The following is an 18,605-nucleotide window of genomic DNA, read 5'->3' as shown; positions in this document are numbered from 1 at the left end:
AAACATAACACCATGTTCTAACCCACCGTGGTAGGCAGTGGAAGCCATCCCCAGCAGCTGGGGCCCCGGTTTGTGTGAAGGCTCAGCTCAGGCGGCACTGTAATTCCCACTGGAGCTTCAGAGATCCCTCCAGTTCTCTGGTGGGTTTGCAAACTGGACTTCCCAGAACCCGCAGCCTCTGGATGACCCCCGCCATTCCCTTCAATCGGCGCCACCCCTTGTTGCCTTCGTTCCATGCAGTCGTGTATTTCATCCCAGGCTCACTCTGAAGAAAGGGTTTGGCAGGTACAAAAAGGGTGGGAAAACCTGTGGGTGACCGTGGAGCAGGCCTAGCGGCCTCGCCCGAGTCTGTGGTTCCTGCCTTGGGATAGCTGCCTGGCTCCCTTGACAAGCCCCATCTCCCGGCTGGGACGCTCCGCCTGCCCGGGGACGCAGCTCCTGCGTCCAGGAGTCGGAACGAGCGCTCGCGCCTGGCGCGGGGACCCGGGCGTGGACCAAGGGAGCGGACCTCCGCCTCTCGGCTCCTAGGTCCCAGATCCAGTCGCGCCTTCCCCCGGCGACCGCCTCGGCACTGGACTGTGCTGCCCGCCGCTGACCTGTTCCGGGCCGCGCCGCGCCGCGCAGGCGCCTCGAACTCGCAGCGCCATTTGTCCTCTCGGCGCCCCGTAGTGTGGTCTCCCGAGTGACACGTTACCTGGAGGCGTGGAGGGGGCGGAACCAGGGGGCGGAACCAGGTGGGCCCTCGGCTCTTAAAGGGACCGGGGCTCGGGGCGCGGGAGGCGGCGCCACTGGAGGCAACGCGGGGCGCGCGGTCCCGAGCAGGTTCTGGAGGAGAATGTGGGGCCAGGCGGGCGGGCTCGCGAGGGGCTGGGTGGTCCGCGGGAAGCGCGGGAGAGTTTTGGGGACTGGGCGGCATTCTGGGCAGAATCCAGCGGGGCTGGCCCGCCCCCCCGCTGCTCCCAGCTCCCGCTGCTGTGGCTGGGACAGCCGGGTTCATTCATTCCCGGCCTGGGGATTCCTTGCGTGGCCCCCTCCAAGCCATGGCCGAAATCCCTGCCCGAGACCTAGCACCCCCTCCCCTCCATTATGCAGACTGGGAAAACTGAGCAGGCGACAGCTGACCTAGGTCACCCCGCTGGTCCCGGGCGAGGCCGCTTCACCAATCTCGCAGCCTCCCAGGGCACCCTCCTAGACCACTTTCTGGGGATGCGCACAGTGCGTGGACTTCGGCTGGGTGGGGGTTGGGGGCGGCTTCCGCGTCCGGAGCAGAGTCCAGCGGGAAGCAGGTGGGGAAAGGGAGAACTGTTTGGGCGACGGACTGACCTGTGAGACTGCAGATCTGGATTCCAGCCCAACTAGCACTAGCTGTGCGACCGCAGGCAAATTACTTCACCTCTCTGATCTTAGTATCCTTATCTGTAAAGTGCCAGTGATAATATCTACCTCATCAGGATGTTGGGAAAATTCGGGAAAATAATGGAAAAGTGCCCGGTACAGAGCCTGGCACTCAGCCAAGTTGGTTGGATCTGGATGAGCCTAGGAGGGGATTGAGACAGCCAGGAGGAAGGCAGCTGTGGGCCGGGCCGCCCGGAATGAAAGGTCTCAGTGTCTGGGGCCACCTTCCCCCTCTGCCCGCAGTTTGTTCAGGGCTGGGTGCACACCTGGCAGTGGAGTCGGCCACGTCTACACTGCCCAGCTCAGTGGGGCCTAGAGTTGGGCAGGATCCTTAGCTCCAAACGAGGAGTGATCCTGCTGGCCCTGGCATAGGCAGAGGCTGAGCCAGCCTGGCTGACCTGGGGTGGGGCCCATTCCAGGATTGCAGGGCTGCAGCCCCAGAACTGGGCACAGCCTGCCTGGCAAAGGACCCCACCCTAAGGCCATCTGGTGTATTTCCTGCTTCCTCCCAGCTGACCCTTGAAGGAGAGGGAATCGGAGAGAGAGAGAGGGCTGCACACAGCAGGAGGTATTAATCACTGGCCGCAGGAGCCAGTTTACATCTAGCGATGGCAGAGGGACCGGAAGGCCTGAGCCTGAGCAGACAGGACCCTTTCTTGGGATCTTGAAATCTCTGTGCTGCTGCCTTGTTTGCTTCTGCTCCGAACTGTCCAGTTCCCAGACACCTTGGGGCAGGCAGCGTGGAGCCTTAGGCTCCATCTTCCCAACCACAGTCAGTTGAGACTAGAAAATATGGCACCTGTGTGGCAGTCTCCCAACCTGTACCATGTAACAGGCCTTTCAAATCACCTCATTTAACCCTTACACTACCACATGGCATTTGCACAATTAATAAGCTCCAAAAGAGGATAAGTATGTGGTCTCTAAGGCCAGAAAATGATGGTATCCAGACTTGGACCAGGGCTGACCTCAGAGCCACCCTATTAAGTAGGACACACTACTGCCTTCCTCCGAGGCCGGACTCCAATTGCGTGGAGGCCCTGAGTGGGCAGCCTCAGCCTCCTCTGAGACTGTGTGTCCTGGGCCAGGTGCGATGGCAGAGAAGGTGCTGGTAACAGGTGGGGCTGGTTACATCGGCAGTCACACAGTGCTGGAGCTGCTGGAGGCTGGCTATTTGCCCGTGGTCATCGACAACTTTCATAATGCCATTCGTGGTGAGTGTGGGGGTGGGGGGCTGGGGCTTCCGGTGGGGACAGAAGTAAAACCCTGGGTTCCACCTTTGTCTTTGAGGGGTGTGTGTCTGTCCTGTGGGAAGCCAGGACCCCATCTCCTCTGATTTTGATGGCCTCCATGTGGCCAACCAGGACGGGGCTCCATGCCTGAGAGCCTGCGACGGGTTCAGGAGCTGACAGGCCGCTCTTTGGAGTTTGAAGAGATGGACATCTTGGACCAGGCAGCCCTGGAGCATCTCTTCAAGAAGGTGGGGCTTGGCAGGCAGGCGGGCACTGCCGAGGGCCAGAGTCTGTACAGAAACCTCTGACCCCAGCTTTGCCCCTGCAGCACAGCTTTACGGCTGTCATCCACTTTGCGGGGCTCAAGGCCGTGGGTGAGTCAGTGCAGAAGCCTCTGGATTATTACAGAGTTAACCTGACAGGAACCATCCAGCTTCTGGAGGTAAGACGTCAGCAAGGACACAGACAGTGGAAAGGCCCCTAGCCAGGCAGGCAGTGTCCAACACAGTGGGCAGTCAGGCAGGGCCCAAGCTGTAGCATCTTGGACACATCTCTCAGCCTCTCAGCCTCAGTCTCCCCATCTGTAAATGGGTGTGCCTATACCTCAGCCTCAACCACCTGTGGAGTAAGGGGTTGGGAATAACGTGTGAGGCAGAGGCCACTGACGCCTCCCCTCCACGGCCAGATCATGAGGGCCCACGGGGTGAAGAACCTGGTATTCAGCAGCTCTGCCACCGTGTACGGGAACCCCCAGTACCTGCCCCTGGATGAGGCCCACCCCACAGGTGGCTGTACCAACCCGTACGGCAAATCCAAGTTCTTCATCGAGGAAATGATCCGGGACCTGTGCCAGGCAGACAAGGTGAGGAGTCGCCTTGACCCAGCCCTGGCTCAGCCCTGTGTCTGAGGATCCCAAGCAACCCCCCCAGGAGGAAGCTAGAGCTCAGGAAACGGCAGAGACTGCCCAAGGTCATAGCACTGGGGGAGGGCTGGATCCCCTGCGCCTTTCTAGGGACAGAACAGGCACAGGGGTTTTGTGGGAGGAAAAGGGCTCTGGATTGAGCTGGGACACGCGGCCTGCGCCCTCGCCCCCAGTCATCTAACCTGTGTCCCCCAGGCCTGGAATGCAGTGCTGCTGCGATATTTCAATCCCACGGGTGCCCACGCCTCTGGCTGCATTGGCGAGGATCCCCAGGGCACCCCTAACAACCTCATGCCCTATGTCTCCCAGGTAAGGGAGAAGGGGAAGGATGGGGGTTTGGGGAAGCCCAAAGGTTGAGGGGTAAAGCTGGTGCCGAGGACCTGGAAAGAGCTGACCTGAGTTCTACCCCAGGTGGCGATTGGGCGCCGGGAGGCACTGAATGTCTTTGGCAACGACTATGACACAGAGGATGGCACAGGTGAGCCCAGGACCAGGAGTGGGACGGAAGAGGTAGGACAGACTACACTGAGCCCTCCCACCCCCCTCCTCTGCAGGCGTCCGGGATTATATCCATGTCGTGGATCTGGCCAAGGGCCACATCGCAGCCTTGAGGAAACTGAAGGAGCAGTGTGGCTGCCGGGTAGGGAGACAAAGGAGCAGCGGGGGAGGGTGGAGTCCTGGACAACCGGGGCTCAGAGGGGTGGTTAGGCCAGCTCCCTCCATAGTCCCTGTTCTCTCCTGGGCAGATCTACAACCTGGGCACGGGCACGGGCTATTCAGTGCTGCAGATGGTCCGGGCCATGGAGAAGGCCTCTGGGAGGAAGGTAGGCCGTCCACCCTGCCCTGCCCTACCTGACTGTCAGCAGCAGACCTAGCCCCTCCCACTAGCCTACCTGATGGGTGCTGCCTTAGCGCCAGGTGCCGCGAGCGAGCTCCTGCCCAGCACGTTTCTTGAGGGCTCGGTCAGCAGCTGGCTGGGCGAGGCCAGGGCCGGCTCAGCTAAGCTACGACTGCCCCCTCCTGCAGATCCCGTACAAGGTGGTGGCACGCCGGGAAGGTGATGTGGCTGCCTGTTATGCCAACCCCAGCCTGGCCCTCCAGGAGCTGGGCTGGACAGCAGCCTTAGGGCTGGACAGGATGTGTGAGTGCTAGCCCGACCCCTGGGAGAAGCTAGGAGGGGGCTGATTTGGTCTGGGCACACCTACCCTGGCCTACCCGAGGTGGTGGGGACCCGGTATTCCAATGTGCACCTTGACCACACACCTGGCCCATTGCAGGTGAAGATCTGTGGCGCTGGCAGAAGCAGAACCCTTCAGGCTTTGGCGTGCAGGCCTGAGACCTTCTCCTACCACGGACCAGAAAAGGAAACGAGTCACAACTACCTGCTGTCCAGCACCTGGCAGGAACCCAGGGGCCTCAGGGCCTGCCCTACCTCAAACCCCAGCTGGCCCCCTCAGCCCACCAGGCACGAGGCCAAGGGCTCCACTGACCAGGAATAGGGGTCTCTAACTCTTCTCTTCCACAGGGTCCAGGAACCCATCAGGGTGGGGGAGGCAGGGTCCTAAGACAAAACACTCACTAATTTATACTGCTACGAAGGCCCTCTCCAAAGTATTTAAAATAAAAAGTTTTCTTACACTGGAGCAGATTCTCACACACGGTCCCTCTACCTCTGGGATACAACCAGCCAGGCCTGAGAGTTGAAGCAATTTCTTTAATTTTATCGGAATCCAGGACACAACAAGAAAAACACCCAAATCCACATAGAGACAGAAGACGAGACACAACTCCTTCCCCACCGCCCCCTGGCCCTAGAGTGGGGACAATGTGGGGGTGAGACAGCTGGGGGAGACCTTGAGCCTCAGTCCAGCCCTGCAGGCTCCAGGCCTGTGGGGAAGGAAGGTAATGGGGAGGCAGGGCCCAGCCCCCAAGTCGGAAAGGGCTGAGGGAAGGCCCCCTCCAAGGACTCTGCCCCCTCACCAACACTTCTGCCCGGGGCAGGTAGCCCACAGCAGCAAGAGGGCCGGGGGTCATGGACACATTCATGATTGAGAAGCAGCTGGAGTGGAGGCAGGAGAGACACACGATTATCTGGGCAGAATCAGTTGGGGGTAGGGTGTAAGTGGGCCCTGGGAGGGCCCCTTGGGCCAAACCCTGAGGTCACAGGAGGGGGCCCAAAGCGGGGCTAGTGAGTGAGGTCCTGAGTGAGTGGGTCAGCGGCTGGGCCCCTTCTTCCGCTGCCTACAGCCCCTCCAATACTGCTGCCGGGGGGCCACCTCCAGGGAAATGGGAGAAGAAAGCAGCCCACCCCCTGCTGCAGACATCCGGGTGGCTGAAGCCAAGAAGGAAGGCCTGGCTAGGCCTTGGCCCGCCTGCCCCAGCGGCCTGTGGGAAGAGGATGGGTCAGGGAGGGTGGGGGCAGGGGCTCGACCGGCTCAGATCCAAGATGATGCCATGTGTGCTGGGTCCCCTGTGAGCTGGGGGACTGCGCTGGGAGCCAGCAACTGGTTAGACAGGAGGCAGCAGCTTCTCAAGAAACTCCTTCACAGCTGCCATCTCCTGGGAGGAAGGAGGGATGTGAGAGGCGCCTGCCTGGAGGGAGGAGCGAGAGGGGTAGGGCAGGAAGTGGACCCTCACCACTGACCTGAGGACAGGAGCTATGCATGACACCTGGGTAAGTCTTGAACTGGACCCTGGCGGGTGTGACAACAGACCGGAGCTTCTCTGCCGTAAGCGCCCCAAACCGTACAGGAACCATGGGGTCCAGCTCCCCATGGCACTGAAGGATGGCCAGGTCCTTGGCACTGCCGTTGGCTGCCTGTGGGCCAGACAGGACTCAGAGGGCACAATCCCTCGGCCACCAGGAGACTGAGAGCAAGACAGGGACTGTGGAGAGCTCACCTGGGGAAATGCCCGGTGCAGAGGCAGCCAGCAGCTCAAGGCCACAATGCCAGCCAGAGGGTGGGGGCAGGTGAGGGCCGTGTAGAGGGACAGGGCCCCACCCTGGAGGGAAGAGAGGATGAGAAGTCATGAGGGCACAGCTCACCTACCCACCACCCACCGCCCTCTCTCTCCCCTCACCTGTGAAAAGCCTCCCAGGACGATACGATTGGCAGGGATCCCATTCTTCATCTCGTGCTCAATCAAGGCCTTTACTGGGGGGAGGGGGTATTACTGGGTGGGGGAAAAGCTACTAGAGGGGCCTAGGGAAGGGGGCCACATAGAGGTACTCCCCAACACTTTCCTGGCCGGGGGGGGGGGTGGGGCTGGAGGGAGGAGGAAGCGGGGGTGGGGCCTTACTGTTCTCTGCTGCCTTCTTGATGCCAGCCTCGTCCTCTGGGGCATCTGGACTCAGCCCCATGAGGTCAAACCTGGGAAAACAGAGGCACTGGTAGCTCCTGGAAGACCCTGGCCAGCCACCTAGAGCTCTCTCAGCTCCCATTCTCCCCCCTCCCCAAACTCACCAGGAGGGCATCACCATCTTCATGTTGAGTGTCACAGGGATCCGAGGCCTGGGGAAGGAGAGCAAGAAGGGCTATCATGCTCCAGAGGGATGAGGCAGCCATAGCAGTAAGTCCAGGAGCAGGCAGAGCAGCCCTGGGGGGCCCCTCCCAACAGGCAGGGCCTGTGTTTAAGGTGTTGCCAGGCAACGTGCCACTTGGGGCTGGAAGCTGTGGTTGGGGTATCAGCAGTAGCGAGGGAGAAGCAGAGCCCAGCACTCAGTGTTGAAGGGGTTCCGGCTTAGTAGGTGAGTACTTGGGGATTGGGAACAGAGGGCCCTGGTTCTTGGAGGTCTCAGGTCTAAGAGGCCTTGGGCTGAGGCTGGACCCTATTCCTGAGGGCTCCCCAGGAGTGAAGGCTGAAAATGGCACTTCTGACTGTCCTGGGCCCAGGCCCCAGGATGCAGCTGTCAGGAGAGAACAGACCTGGGACCGCAGGACCGCCCCCCAGCCTATTCCCAACCTCAGCCCCTCCCTTGCTAGGGTGACACTCACGCATGGGGACAGATATACTTGACATGAGGAAGCCGGATGGTGGAGAGGGCGTCAGCCCAGCTGTGCCTGTAAGAGAGAAGGGAGAAAAGGCAACAATGTGGAGAGGGAGAAAGGGAGGGCAGAACAGGCCTCTCCAATCCTGCCCACTGGGCCTTTCCCTGGCTCCCCAGGGGAGACCCCCTCCCCAGCTCACTCACCCTGTGTCTCCAAGTCCATGTAAAAAAATAACCTGGAAAAGAATCAGAGATGGGGAAGACAGAAGGTATCATCTTGCTATCATTCCCCACTGTCCTCCAACTTCTGGCCACCCCTCCCCCCCCTCCAAGGACTTCGGGGTGGGGGGAGTGAGGTCGCAACAAACAGGTTATTAACCCCCTGCCTCCAGGCTCCAGGCTGCTCCCTTCTCCTCACTGCCACCTCCATTTTTCCCACACCCCTCCAGCCAGTTCCCCAGCTAGTATGGGGGTTGCCATGGATAGGAGAGGTCCCTTACCGCGGCCGTTTCCCGCTCAGCTCCAGACACAGTGGCAGCATCGGTGAGCAGGGGCACAGACATGGTGTTACCACACATACACTGCAGGGCTCCAGGCTGGGGCCTGTGCAAATTTGGGGGAGTAGTCAAGAGCAAGCTCAGGCAGGGGGAGAGCCTCAAACCCGGGCCTACCCGGGCCATCAGCCTCCCACTGCACCCAGGATTCTGTCCTGAGCACAAAGAAAAGGCAGGCAAGAAGGCCGGGCCAGAGCAGGTAGGAAGTTTGCCTCCATTCCAGGGCAGAGAAGCCGAGGTAGCCCGCCTGGAGTCCCCCCGGTTGTGGCCACCACACAGCCTGAGCTTGCTGGAGATGGGCAGAGGCAGGGCTTAGGGCTGTGGGGGAGGGGCACCAGGGCATCCTCAGCTGCACCCCGCCCCCCAACAGTCCTTAGTAGATAGCTGCCTCCTCCTGGCTTCTCCAATCATCCCCCTTCTCTAGAGCCTCTGGGTCCCTTCCTCCCCAGCCCTAGTGGGAAAGGAAGAGAAAAATGCCAGGGAAATATGCCTCAAGCCCTTAGCCCCCCCACACACATTTTCTCCAACCTCCCTCCCTGCAGCCCCCACCCAGCCTCCACAGCAGTTTCTAGCTCAGCCAGCCATGCCCAGAGCCCCTGGGGGCTGCTCATTAGCACAGATGGTCCACCACCGACCCCCTAACTGGTGCCCCACGCCCCCCACCACCCCAATGAAACAACTTGCTGCTGCTTCTGCCCACTGACTCCAGATGGGTTCCCCAGCTTGACCACGCTCTGGGACTCCCAAACACACAAAAGAATGTCAGGCAGTCTGGCTCCTCCCCATCTTTAGCACCCTCCAAACTCCCCAGAAGCTTCCGCTACAGGCCCCTAAGTACCTACCTTTCCCTGAATCGCCCACCCCTCCCACTCCCAACTGGCTTCCACCTTCCCTGTCTGACCCCGAGTGCACCTCTCCACAGTGGGATTCCTCACCTCTGACCCCGGGGTCCACCTTCCCACAAGGAAATGCACCTTTCCCCCTAAGCTGGGATCCCCTTCCTTCCCTACTGGGCAACTTCCATCTCTTATCCCAGGGTCCCCCCTTCTCAGAGTGGTGCCTCGCCCCCCACGACCTGGGATCTCCCTCCCACCCCAATCCAGGGTCTCCCACTCTCCACAATGGGAACTTCTGTTCTGACCAAGGGTCGCCTTCTCTCTCTAGTGACATTTTCTACCCTGACCCAGGACCCGCTCCTGCCCACAAATGGGCGTTCTACCTTTGACACTGGGGAACCCCTGCCCCACATTGGGATCTTTCACTTCCGACACAAAGTCCCTCTAATCACACCCGGACCCCCACTTCTTACCCCTCTCTACCCCCAAAGTCGCCAAGATTGGCCAGCGCCCCTTCGCATCTCACTCCCCACCCCCATCTCTTATAACTGCGGTACCCTCCCCACTCGCCAGGACCCTCGCTGTGGTCCGATCTCCTCCAGTGCCCTCCCTCTGCCTGCAGGCCAGGACCAGGGTACCTCCACTCCCTGGGGTTTCGAGACCTCTCGGGCGAGTCTCCTCTTTCTCCCGCACAGACACTCTCTTCCCCCTCGGCCGCCCCCGCCGGAACTTCCGTTCGAGTCCCGGGAACCCAGCCATAGCGCTGCCGGAAGTAGCCTGGCCAGCGGTACGGAACCCGGAAGTGGGCGTCGGGCTTGCACCAGATAGGAGCTGCCATGTTGGATACGGTGGGGCCACTCCCCGTAATTAAGCCCCGGAGTCAACTTGCAGAATCCAGACAGTGCATCCGAGACTCCCACTTGCTGTCACTTCCCATGCGCCTCCTGGAGGAAAGCTATCCGGAAGGACAGGCATTCCTCACAGGAGCATAAAATTTCCCAGCTTCCCATCCCCGCGGGCGGCACTTCATCATGGTCTTAGGTATCCACCACCGGCTTTCATGCCCTACCCCAGGATCATGGATGGACTCCTACGCTGAACTGAAAAGGGTCCCTGGAGACCAGCTAGTCCTCCAGTGTTATTTTAAAGATGAGGAAATTGAGGCCCAGGGAGGGGAAGGAAACCACCTCAGGATCACACTGTAATGCTACCTCGGCACTTGCTTCCTGGGCTATAAAATGGTGATAATAACCACCCTGCCTGTTGCACAGCTTTGCTGGTAGGCTCAAATGAGGTCGTGTGGAAATGCTTTATGCACTGTAAAATCAGTGTGAGGCCTTAATGACTCTAAAAGGACCCTGGGAAAATAACACAGGCCATAACAGGGCAGCTGGACAGGCATGGGAAGTGTCGTCTCTGCCCTCCAGAAGCGATACCATGCACGCCGTGCACAAAATCCCACAAATCAATGAGCTTCAGTTAAAAACAAAAAGAGCTTTACTTGAGCACCACTGAGTCACCCTTTGCTTCTTGCTGCACTGGTAAACTGGAAATGGGGCTCAGGGTCCACAGAAAGGCTAGAAGGGAAGGCCGACTGTGCTGAAGGACCATGTTCCTCAAAGAACACGTGAGCATCCACAAACAGGAAATGAGTCATGCTCATTTCTCAGCATAACCTACACTAGTTCTTCTCTGAACTGAAAGAAAACAGTAAACTTGGAAACTCAACAAAGCACTTTTTTCCAGGATAAGAGGCAGTTTGGTCTTAAGTGCTTAACAGGCCACAAAGAGCCTAAAATACCAGGAATCCGAGAAGGAAAGCTTTGGGTCCAGAGGACCACAGCAAGCCAAGGACATAGGACCAGGACCAGATGTCAGAAATGGAATGATTGGGTGAAGACAACACAGCAGCTTCCACTCTCAATGGAATCCCTGATTGGGTCTGCTTATGAAAGAAGGAACAAGTCTTCCTGCACCCCCAGTTACCTGAGATACTGTTGCACTTTGAGCAAATTCTTCAGAGTGAAGCATCAAATTCAGAGGCCCAGTCCCAGAGGCTACCTGTGATGAGTGCTTTAATCAGTGGATTTAATAAAGGGCTATTCTGCTTTAGGTTGCTAACCGTTGCTTCCCCAAGTTAAAGCATAGCCCTTCTTTGATCTCCAAAATGATCCAACTGAAATAAAGAGGCTGTGGCTGTCACTGAGGGGTAGGACCCTCAAGGCATCAAGAACTGTATTTGCATTCTGGTTGATTTTAGAAATTTTGAGGCTCAACAAACTTTGGTGTAGCAGACTTTACCTGGGACAGGCTGGAGAAACAGTGGGCGTATCCTCCTAACAGTGTGGGCCAATCCCTCACCGGAATTCTCTCAAGAGGATCAGATTCAACACTAATTACCATTATCAATTGTTCCTACTTTCTGCAAGGGAGAGAATACTGACCACTTGAAATCCTCTCTTTGTAGATAAATTCTCTCCAATTGCTACCCTAACTTGCAAAATTTGAGTCCAAAGTCTTGAATCCATCTACGGACTGCACATCTGACTTAACTTTCCTCGCCCTCCTTTCTTCTGAGCTCCAGCATCTGTTCTCTCTCATTTTTGTAAATGTCACTCCACAAGTTTATTCCTTTCATGAGAAATGGAATATAGGTTTTTAATCTCAACTCCCTCTTTACAAAATGTGAGTGGGTGGCCATAGGAGTGGCCTACTGTACAGAATTAAGCTTGACCTTTGCTGGAGAACTGATCTGGTCTTGATATAATTGTCACATTTACAATCTACCTGGTCCAAAACAGTAACAAATTTCAAAGTTCCATTTAGTTCCCAGGTGAGTTTCATCAGTACTACCAAGAACTCAAAAGAATATATAAACATTAAGTCTGGCAAGGATTTATTAGGAAGCTTATTAGTCACAGTGAATAAAAAGCCATGAACAGAAGAAATGAGAGCTCCAAATTCTGGCACTTGGCTTACAACACTAGTTAGAAGCTAATAAACATTAAGAATGTCCCAAGGGGAATCTTACCTAAGTCCCAATCTTACCTCGACCAGGATACCCACATAGTAACGATGCCCATGCTCTCCCCAGACTGCTGACCTAGGTAGGAGGAAAAAAGACCTTCTCCTCACGCTATTAATTAAGCATCACCAGGAGAGTCCTGGTCTAGCTATAACCATGGGACACTAATGCATGACAGACAACTCCAAGCTGGGCAACTTGACAAGAATGCTGAACGATGACAGAGAGAAAGAGCAAGCAGGGACGTGAACTTCTAGTTGGAGACCCTCCTGATGGCTAATGCAAACAAAAGGCTGAGGCTTCAGAAAGTTTACTGCAGCCCAGGAATAGTTTCCATTTTTTAAAAAAAAGCAAGTCACACAAAAATCCTGCCACAAAACAACACACTTGGAATCCCACGGCCATAACGACTGGAAAGGCAGGCATTCTCCATGACTGCCAGATGCTGACCAGCCCAAGACCCAATTTCTCCAGGGCCCTGTGTTGTCTGCTGGCATCCACACAACCCTTCCTGGTGGTGTGATATCTTCCATAGGCCAGGTCTCTGCAGCAAGCCCCAAAGACAAAGCTTGGCAAAGGCTGTGGCAGCCAACTCCTCTGGAGCCCCATCTCTGTGTCCTTCCCAACAGGTTGTCATATATCTTCAGTGACACAGGGCCTCTGTGGGAGCCGTGGCCAGCCCTTAGGAAATGAAGTGTGTCTGTGGGGTAACCTGATGGACCCTGTGGTCTGCTGGGTTGGCTGATGCTTCATAATTGCAGATGGTCACTTCATGTCGGCGAAGCTGCAAGAAAATTGAGAGGCTGGGTCACCTGGCCATTCCCCAGACCACACGCTGGAGTAGTCCTTATTCAGGTCCATTTCTAAAAGTCATCATCTAATCTCGTCCCCTTTCTGATACTTTATCTTGAGAAGTCTGTCACGTCATTACCAATGAGTCACCTTGTAACTTATCAGAATCATTCCCCACTATACTGGAGGCACCATGAAAAGAACATGTCTAGCTTGTTTACCATTTTATCTCCGATGCCTAGAACAAGAAAGGTTATCAAAAATGTTGAATGGAACAATTTTAAAGTGAAAAACTGAATTGGTATCAGTTGTGTTATTTTCACCCCCTTAAAAATACCTATAGCCTGTCAAATGAGATGGACGGATTACAGTGATGAAACCAAGAAAAATTATAAACAGACTGGGAGCAATCAATGTCTAAACTTGCTCTTTTCCTTTCCTTAAAGCTCCCACCACCAGAGCATACAGCTATAGACACATATATACATATACTGGAGGGGACAGTAATGTTTCCAACCCCATCTTACCTCAGTCCATTCTCCTCTCAGGCCAATATAGAAGACCTTTGTGGTATCTGCTCCAAAATTTTTTGAAATATGAATTGAGAGATGATAGACATTGGAAAAACGAGAAATTCTAGAGCATGAAAGGAATGGGGAGAGAAGACAGGTTAGAGTTCAATGAGTATCTCACCACGTCAAAAACAATTCCAGCTCCAACTGTGGTAAAACCCAGGCAAATGTCAGAGAACATTCCTGGGGTCTTATGTTTCATTCTTCTCCTTTGGACAAGCAATTAATTCTGTGACCATTTATTGAGCATTTGCCAGATCCTGCCCAAGGCAACAGGGATAGAAAAAAAAGAATGTACATTGCCCCTGGCCTCACGGTGCAAGATTCAGAAATACTGTATGACCAAGCAGGGATTCTAATGCAAGTTCAGGGTTGACCTCACCTTTGGAAAAAGGGAGAACTAGTGAAGAAATAAAGTGGTCACTTGTACCTTGGCCTGCTGTAAGCCAACTATGCACAGAGGAATTCTGAAAACATCTTTCCGAAGAACATCCTACGAGCTCATTCAGATCTTCCAATTTCTCACAAGTTAACAAGTCTCTGGCTTGCACCAAATCTCTGCCAAAAATTGACCAAGCCAAGGATCAAGCCTACTCCACTGTTTTAACTTGTTTCTGATACTAAGAGAGCAGGAGATGGGCCAAACATAAACTGCAAGCCTCGTAAGTGCTAATGCATATATGCTCACTGAAAATGAGGGAGTGCCTGTTGTTCCTCAGAAGCCAGAGAGTAGAAGACAGGCCCAGTGCTTACTTTGTAGCATATTCTAATTCTCCTGTAAGATCCCGGTTCAGACTAAAAGTCTGATCTGGCTCCCTGTCTGTATCATCAAAGGACATCTGTGGAATGTTCTTGTACCTGAGAAGCAAAGGGAAGAAAAATCAAGAAATGTTACAGTGTTACATTTTTCAGTTTTTCAAAACTTCCTACTGGTATTCAACTGCCTTTGGTTCTATCAAAAGATCAAATTTTGAAAATGGCATTTTACTAGCATTGATACACAAACATCTTTAATCCAACAAGAGCTGAGAATTGCAACATAAGCCAATGGCATCTCCGAGTGGGTTAGGATCACATGAAAAGCAATGCACAAAGAGATAGCTCAAACTAGGTCACATGCAGCAAATGCATGGAGAAAACAAGCAACTCAGCACATTCAGACCAAGCTGAGGATGTTTAAATAAAACAGCTTATTCATGGGGGGGGAAATACTTTGGCTGAAACATACTAAATACAGTTAAGAGATAAGATCAGGTAACCCAATGCTCAAGCATTTTTTTGTGTTCAAAACAATCCTGTATACTGAGTCATCTTACAATTCTTAAAAAAATACACTTTGGGGATTTTCGTTTTGAAAGCACAAAAGGCTGCAAACTCACAATGGGCTTTTGGAAAGTCAAGTAAAACTAGCGAAAAAATTTTTCAAGGAAATCACTGTCTCCTCTATAACTCACAAATTCTCAAGGACCAAGCTGCACACCCCCACAACATCTAGAGTGTTTTATTAACACACCCACACAGGAGGGGCCTAGATGTTAGCTGCAGCAAAATGCATGTAATTCAAGAAAACAAATGTTTGCTTCAAAGTGTTTCTAAGAATGATACACAGAATAATGACAATTGAACATTTATGAGCGGGCGTTACGAGAGACAGGATAGCAGCACTGTAGTTAAAAGCAGTGTCTCTGGAGCCAGGCTTCCTAGGTTTAAAGACTGGCTCTGTCACTTACCAGCTGTGTAATTTTGGGCAAGTGATTTAACCTCTCTGTGTCTGTTTCCTCATCTGTAAAATGGGAATAGTCATAGTACATATCCCATATAGTTGATATGGAGATTAAACTGAACAAATTCTGAGACACATATATTAAAAAAAGTTTTGGAAAATTTCAAACATACACAAAAGCAGCGAGAATAATATAATGAATCTCCATACACATATCACTCAGCTTCAATAATCCACATTATGCGGATATTGCCTATCGACCCCATTTTGTTTGTGCTTGATATTTTAAAGCAATCCCAAACATATCATTTCACTCATAAATACGTCAGTATGTAGCTCTAAAATGTAAGGACTTCTTTAAAAAAAAAAAAACACCTATCATAGCAATTTTCAAAAATTAACAATTCTTTAATATCATCCAACATTTAGTCTGTGTTCAAAGTTCACTGGTTTAAGTCTCAGCTTTTCTGGATTTTCAATGGCATGTCATAGTTTAACAGGCAATATTTTCTTTATTAATGGTACTTAAAATACTGGTGCGTTTTACAATCAATGACACCTTAGATTCATAAAGTATAATATGTGTAAAGTGCTTAGAACTAAGGGCTATGTAAGTTTTGCACCTGCTCTTCCAAAATTGGGCATTTACTGTGTTCCAGACTCATTATTAGCTCTGTACATGTTTTATCTCATTTAATTCTCTCTACAAACTCATGAGGTTCATAGTATTACTATTGCCATTTAACATGAGAAAATCGAGATTAAAGAAAATAAGAAATGTCCCAAAATCGTGCAGCTAGCAAGCGATACAGCCAGAATTTGAACCCCAGCAGTTTCTTCCAGAGCCCACTCTTTACCACAACACAACATGAATGTCTAGTCTTCTCAAGTCAATCCATCTCCCACATAAATTAGTCTCCAAAAAGCATCAACTCGAACATACTTTGGTTCTCTAAAATGATTAAATACGTGGAGTTGCTTTCAAATTCATGTTCCTAACATTCAAAAATAGTGTCAATTTCTTAAATCTCTTATACTGATCAATTTTTCAGAAGAAATTTTTTTCTGTCAAGTTCTTCTGATACATTTCTCCAACATGCTGAAAGCGTTCTCCCGTCTTTCAGGCAAGTTGTTAAAAAGGGAATACTAGCTCTGGTGGTAACAGATGCAGTGTTGCAAGACAGTATATAAAATATTGCTAACCAAAGGCCACACAAATTCAGGTGGGGTAAATTCCATGTCAACAAAACCCATGCAAAGATTACAACTGTATGAAGCAAGGGGACATTTTGAAGCTAACCCCAGGAGTGGAATCTATCAAGACCATTTGAGATCTGCAGCTGGGTTACTAAGAAAACTGCAAAGTCATCAACAATTGGCATTTATAGGACGCTCTCTGAATTAATGGTGCCACAACAAGCACTTTGAAAAGAGACACGCTGTTGGCCTTAAAGACGCTTACTCTAAAACACGTGTTCATTCAGGGAGGTAGGTATATTCGGATACAAAAGAGGACCAAGATTTTTTTTTTTTAAGGGGGAGAGGAGATTTTTGACCCAGTAAAAAGAAAAAATTACATTATTCTGGAATAAAGAGCTACCAGAGGAAACAGAAAGAGAAGTAGGAGCTTCTTGAGAGCCTAAGCCCTGGCCACTTACAGTCGCATCTCAGACGGGTGTGAATCATCATCCTCTCCCATTATAATGATGCCTTTGAGCTTGACATTGCCCGTAAATCTGCCAGAATGCAAAAGAGATGGTGGTCAACATGGGTTTGAATCTCTGCTTAGCAGTGTGACCCTGGCCAAGACCCTCCCCTTTCTGGCCTTCAGTTTCCTCCTGTGTCAGTCAGACTTGTGCTAGATAATTGCTAGGTCTGCCTCTGGCATTCGGAGTTCTAAGAAATTGACCTTCACCTCTCAGTCATCTTTCAACAAATACATCTTTTCCAGTCTGCACCAAGAAAGCTACGATGACTCCTCTTCAAACCCACCACGGTAATTTACCCCGTGTCTAGAAACAGCTGGTTGTTCCCACAACCAATGAATGAATTCTGTTAAAGCAACTGGGTACAGTCTATTTAGCCTGAGGCAAGCACCCATAGATACTTACGGAATATTAAACAGAAGCTCTTCATCTGCATCACTTTCAACAAACTGGAGGGGACGGGGAGGGGAAGGGAGAAAGCAACAAATATTTGCTGAGAGCCTACAATTTCAGGCATCTTCTACCCTGTTCTACAACTGGACTGCAAGGCAAATAAATAGGCAGCCTCCCTGGCTTTTCCAGCACTTCATAGCCACAGACCGTCCAATCAGAGGGTTCTTAATGGGGAGCCCATGAACGAAGTTCCAGGGCCGACTACTCCTGAAACTGGGTGCAAAGACCCGGGCCTGTCCGGTTCACAACTTCCAAATGGCTCTGTGACCCCACAATGGTAAATGCTCTAGACAGGATAACACACTTCCTCGCCCTGGGCTGGTCTTTGGTCTTCATCAGGTGATATGATCAGGCCGTCACTGGTACTAGTGGTCAACTGGTAGGAAAAACGCCCTCAGGGCCATCCTCCCGCACTGCCCACACAAGCCCTGGAACAGAACGCCGGCTGGGTAAAGCCAAAGCGCCCTTTCCTTCTCGCGGCCTCAGTTCCTCTCTCTGTGCAAAATGGGGCGACTCGATCCCGTTCGGCTCCCAACGGGCCGGCGGGAGACCGGCAAGGGGAAGCGCCGGGCAATCGGGCTGTCGTTATTTTTAACTTCAGGAACGAGGCTGCCAGAGAAGACGCACGGCCTGAGGCCCCGAGCAGTTCCCCGCCTCGCCCGCCCCCGGCCCGGAAGGCCCACCTTGGAGCGGTCGGTCCGCTCCTCCCACGGCTTGAAGACGCCGCGGCCGCTGCCCTCACGGCTCTCGTTGAGGCACTGCAGGCGCTCCAGGTCGATGCGCAGGTACAGGCCGTAGGCCAGACCGCGCTGCTCGGGTGGCTCCTCCCGTTCGGCGGCGCACTGGCAGCCGCCCCCGCCGTGGCTGTGTCCGTGAGACATGGCGACACCGCCGCCCGCGCTTCCTCTCAGCCCGGTCGCCGCAGTTAGCGCCGCGTTCCCTCCGCTCCGGCCGCCAAGCGTGCCGTGGCCGTTGCGTCGTAAAAGGCGCCCCGATGCGGCGCATGCGTCCAGAGAGGAAGGGGCGGGGCCCGGAGAGGATTGACGTTTGACGAGCGCTGCCAGGACCTGGGAATTAATGTTGGCTCTTTCTTTCAGTCCCGGAGACCCGTGCTGTTGCTCTCCCGGCTTCACAGATACGGAAACGGAAGAGCAGAGAGGTTCGGCTGGCGTTCCGAGTAAATGGTGGCGCTGGGTTTCAGATCGTCCTCGTTTTGGGGAGCTGGTGGAGCCAAGTGTGCGCAATGATAAGGCCCTGAAGAGTAGGGAGCACAAAGTTATCACCGCCTCACATGTGCACGCTTAGGTGCTTAGAGCTCACAAACCTACTTTTCATAACCACTTTCTTCACAGCGGGCTTAGCGCTGGAGAGCATGGTCTTTATGGATGGCCTGATCTGAACACACGT

At 53.2% G+C, this 18,605-nt stretch overlaps 3 protein-coding genes across 3 annotated transcripts; 1 reads left to right on the top strand and 2 right to left on the bottom strand.

Moving 5' to 3' along the window:
* Positions 1-747: 747 nt before the first annotated feature.
* Positions 748-5,185, top strand: GALE (UDP-galactose-4-epimerase). The gene is made up of 11 exons (XM_033113229.1): positions 748-822; positions 2,484-2,609; positions 2,760-2,875; positions 2,956-3,069; positions 3,313-3,489; positions 3,745-3,858; positions 3,961-4,027; positions 4,104-4,189; positions 4,296-4,373; positions 4,576-4,690; positions 4,827-5,185. The coding sequence occupies exons 2-11, from the start codon at positions 2,489-2,491 to the stop codon at positions 4,883-4,885; spliced, it is 1,047 nt and encodes a 348-aa protein (XP_032969120.1). The 5' UTR covers positions 748-822; positions 2,484-2,488; the 3' UTR covers positions 4,886-5,185.
* Positions 5,186-5,249: 64 nt separating this feature from the next.
* LYPLA2 (lysophospholipase 2) lies at positions 5,250-10,348 on the bottom strand. Its single transcript, XM_033115674.1, has 10 exons — positions 9,566-10,348; positions 8,038-8,140; positions 7,742-7,773; positions 7,545-7,610; positions 7,014-7,061; positions 6,850-6,920; positions 6,631-6,704; positions 6,451-6,552; positions 6,194-6,367; positions 5,250-6,108 (listed from the first exon to the last, which is right to left on the bottom strand). Exons 1-10 carry the CDS (start codon positions 9,763-9,765, stop codon positions 6,058-6,060), a joined length of 921 nt encoding a protein of 306 aa, XP_032971565.1. The 5' UTR covers positions 9,766-10,348; the 3' UTR covers positions 5,250-6,057.
* Positions 10,349-11,806: 1,458 nt separating this feature from the next.
* PITHD1 (PITH domain containing 1) lies at positions 11,807-18,385 on the bottom strand. The gene is made up of 6 exons (XM_033115675.1): positions 17,882-18,385; positions 17,151-17,194; positions 16,698-16,775; positions 14,070-14,174; positions 13,272-13,380; positions 11,807-12,736 (listed from the first exon to the last, which is right to left on the bottom strand). Exons 1-6 carry the CDS (start codon positions 18,077-18,079, stop codon positions 12,635-12,637), a joined length of 636 nt encoding a protein of 211 aa, XP_032971566.1. The 5' UTR covers positions 18,080-18,385; the 3' UTR covers positions 11,807-12,634.
* Between the last annotated feature and the right edge of the window lie 220 nt (positions 18,386-18,605).

Source organism: Rhinolophus ferrumequinum, chromosome 9, assembly GCF_004115265.2.
Source record: "Rhinolophus ferrumequinum isolate MPI-CBG mRhiFer1 chromosome 9, mRhiFer1_v1.p, whole genome shotgun sequence".
NCBI lineage: Eukaryota > Metazoa > Chordata > Mammalia > Chiroptera > Rhinolophidae > Rhinolophus > Rhinolophus ferrumequinum.
This window is presented reverse-complemented; position numbering and strand designations above follow the sequence as displayed.

Bases quoted from the DNA above. Each gene is read 5' to 3' on its own strand.
- LYPLA2 (XM_033115674.1), bottom strand. From the start codon at position 9,765: ATGGCAGCTCCTATCTGGTGCAAGCCCGACGCCCACTTCCGGGTTCCG. The intron at 8,141-9,565 runs GTACCCTGGTCC...AAATTTGCACAG, and splicing joins CGAAACCCCAGGGAGTGGAG to GCCCCAGCCTGGAGCCCTGC. The intron at 6,921-7,013 runs GTGAGTTTGGGG...CTGTTTTCCCAG, and splicing joins AAGATGGTGATGCCCTCCTG to GTTTGACCTCATGGGGCTGA.
- GALE (XM_033113229.1), top strand. From the start codon at position 2,489: ATGGCAGAGAAGGTGCTGGTAACAGGTGGGGCTGGTTACATCGGCAGT. The intron at 3,070-3,312 runs GTAAGACGTCAG...CTCCACGGCCAG, and splicing joins GAACCATCCAGCTTCTGGAG to ATCATGAGGGCCCACGGGGT. The intron at 3,859-3,960 runs GTAAGGGAGAAG...GTTCTACCCCAG, and splicing joins TCATGCCCTATGTCTCCCAG to GTGGCGATTGGGCGCCGGGA.
- PITHD1 (XM_033115675.1), bottom strand. From the start codon at position 18,079: ATGTCTCACGGACACAGCCACGGCGGGGGCGGCTGCCAGTGCGCCGCC. The intron at 14,175-16,697 runs GTAAGTGGCCAG...TTTGCTTCTCAG, and splicing joins CACCCGTCTGAGATGCGACT to GTACAAGAACATTCCACAGA. The intron at 12,737-13,271 runs GTAAGATGGGGT...ATTTTCTTGCAG, and splicing joins TGAGAGGAGAATGGACTGAG to CTTCGCCGACATGAAGTGAC.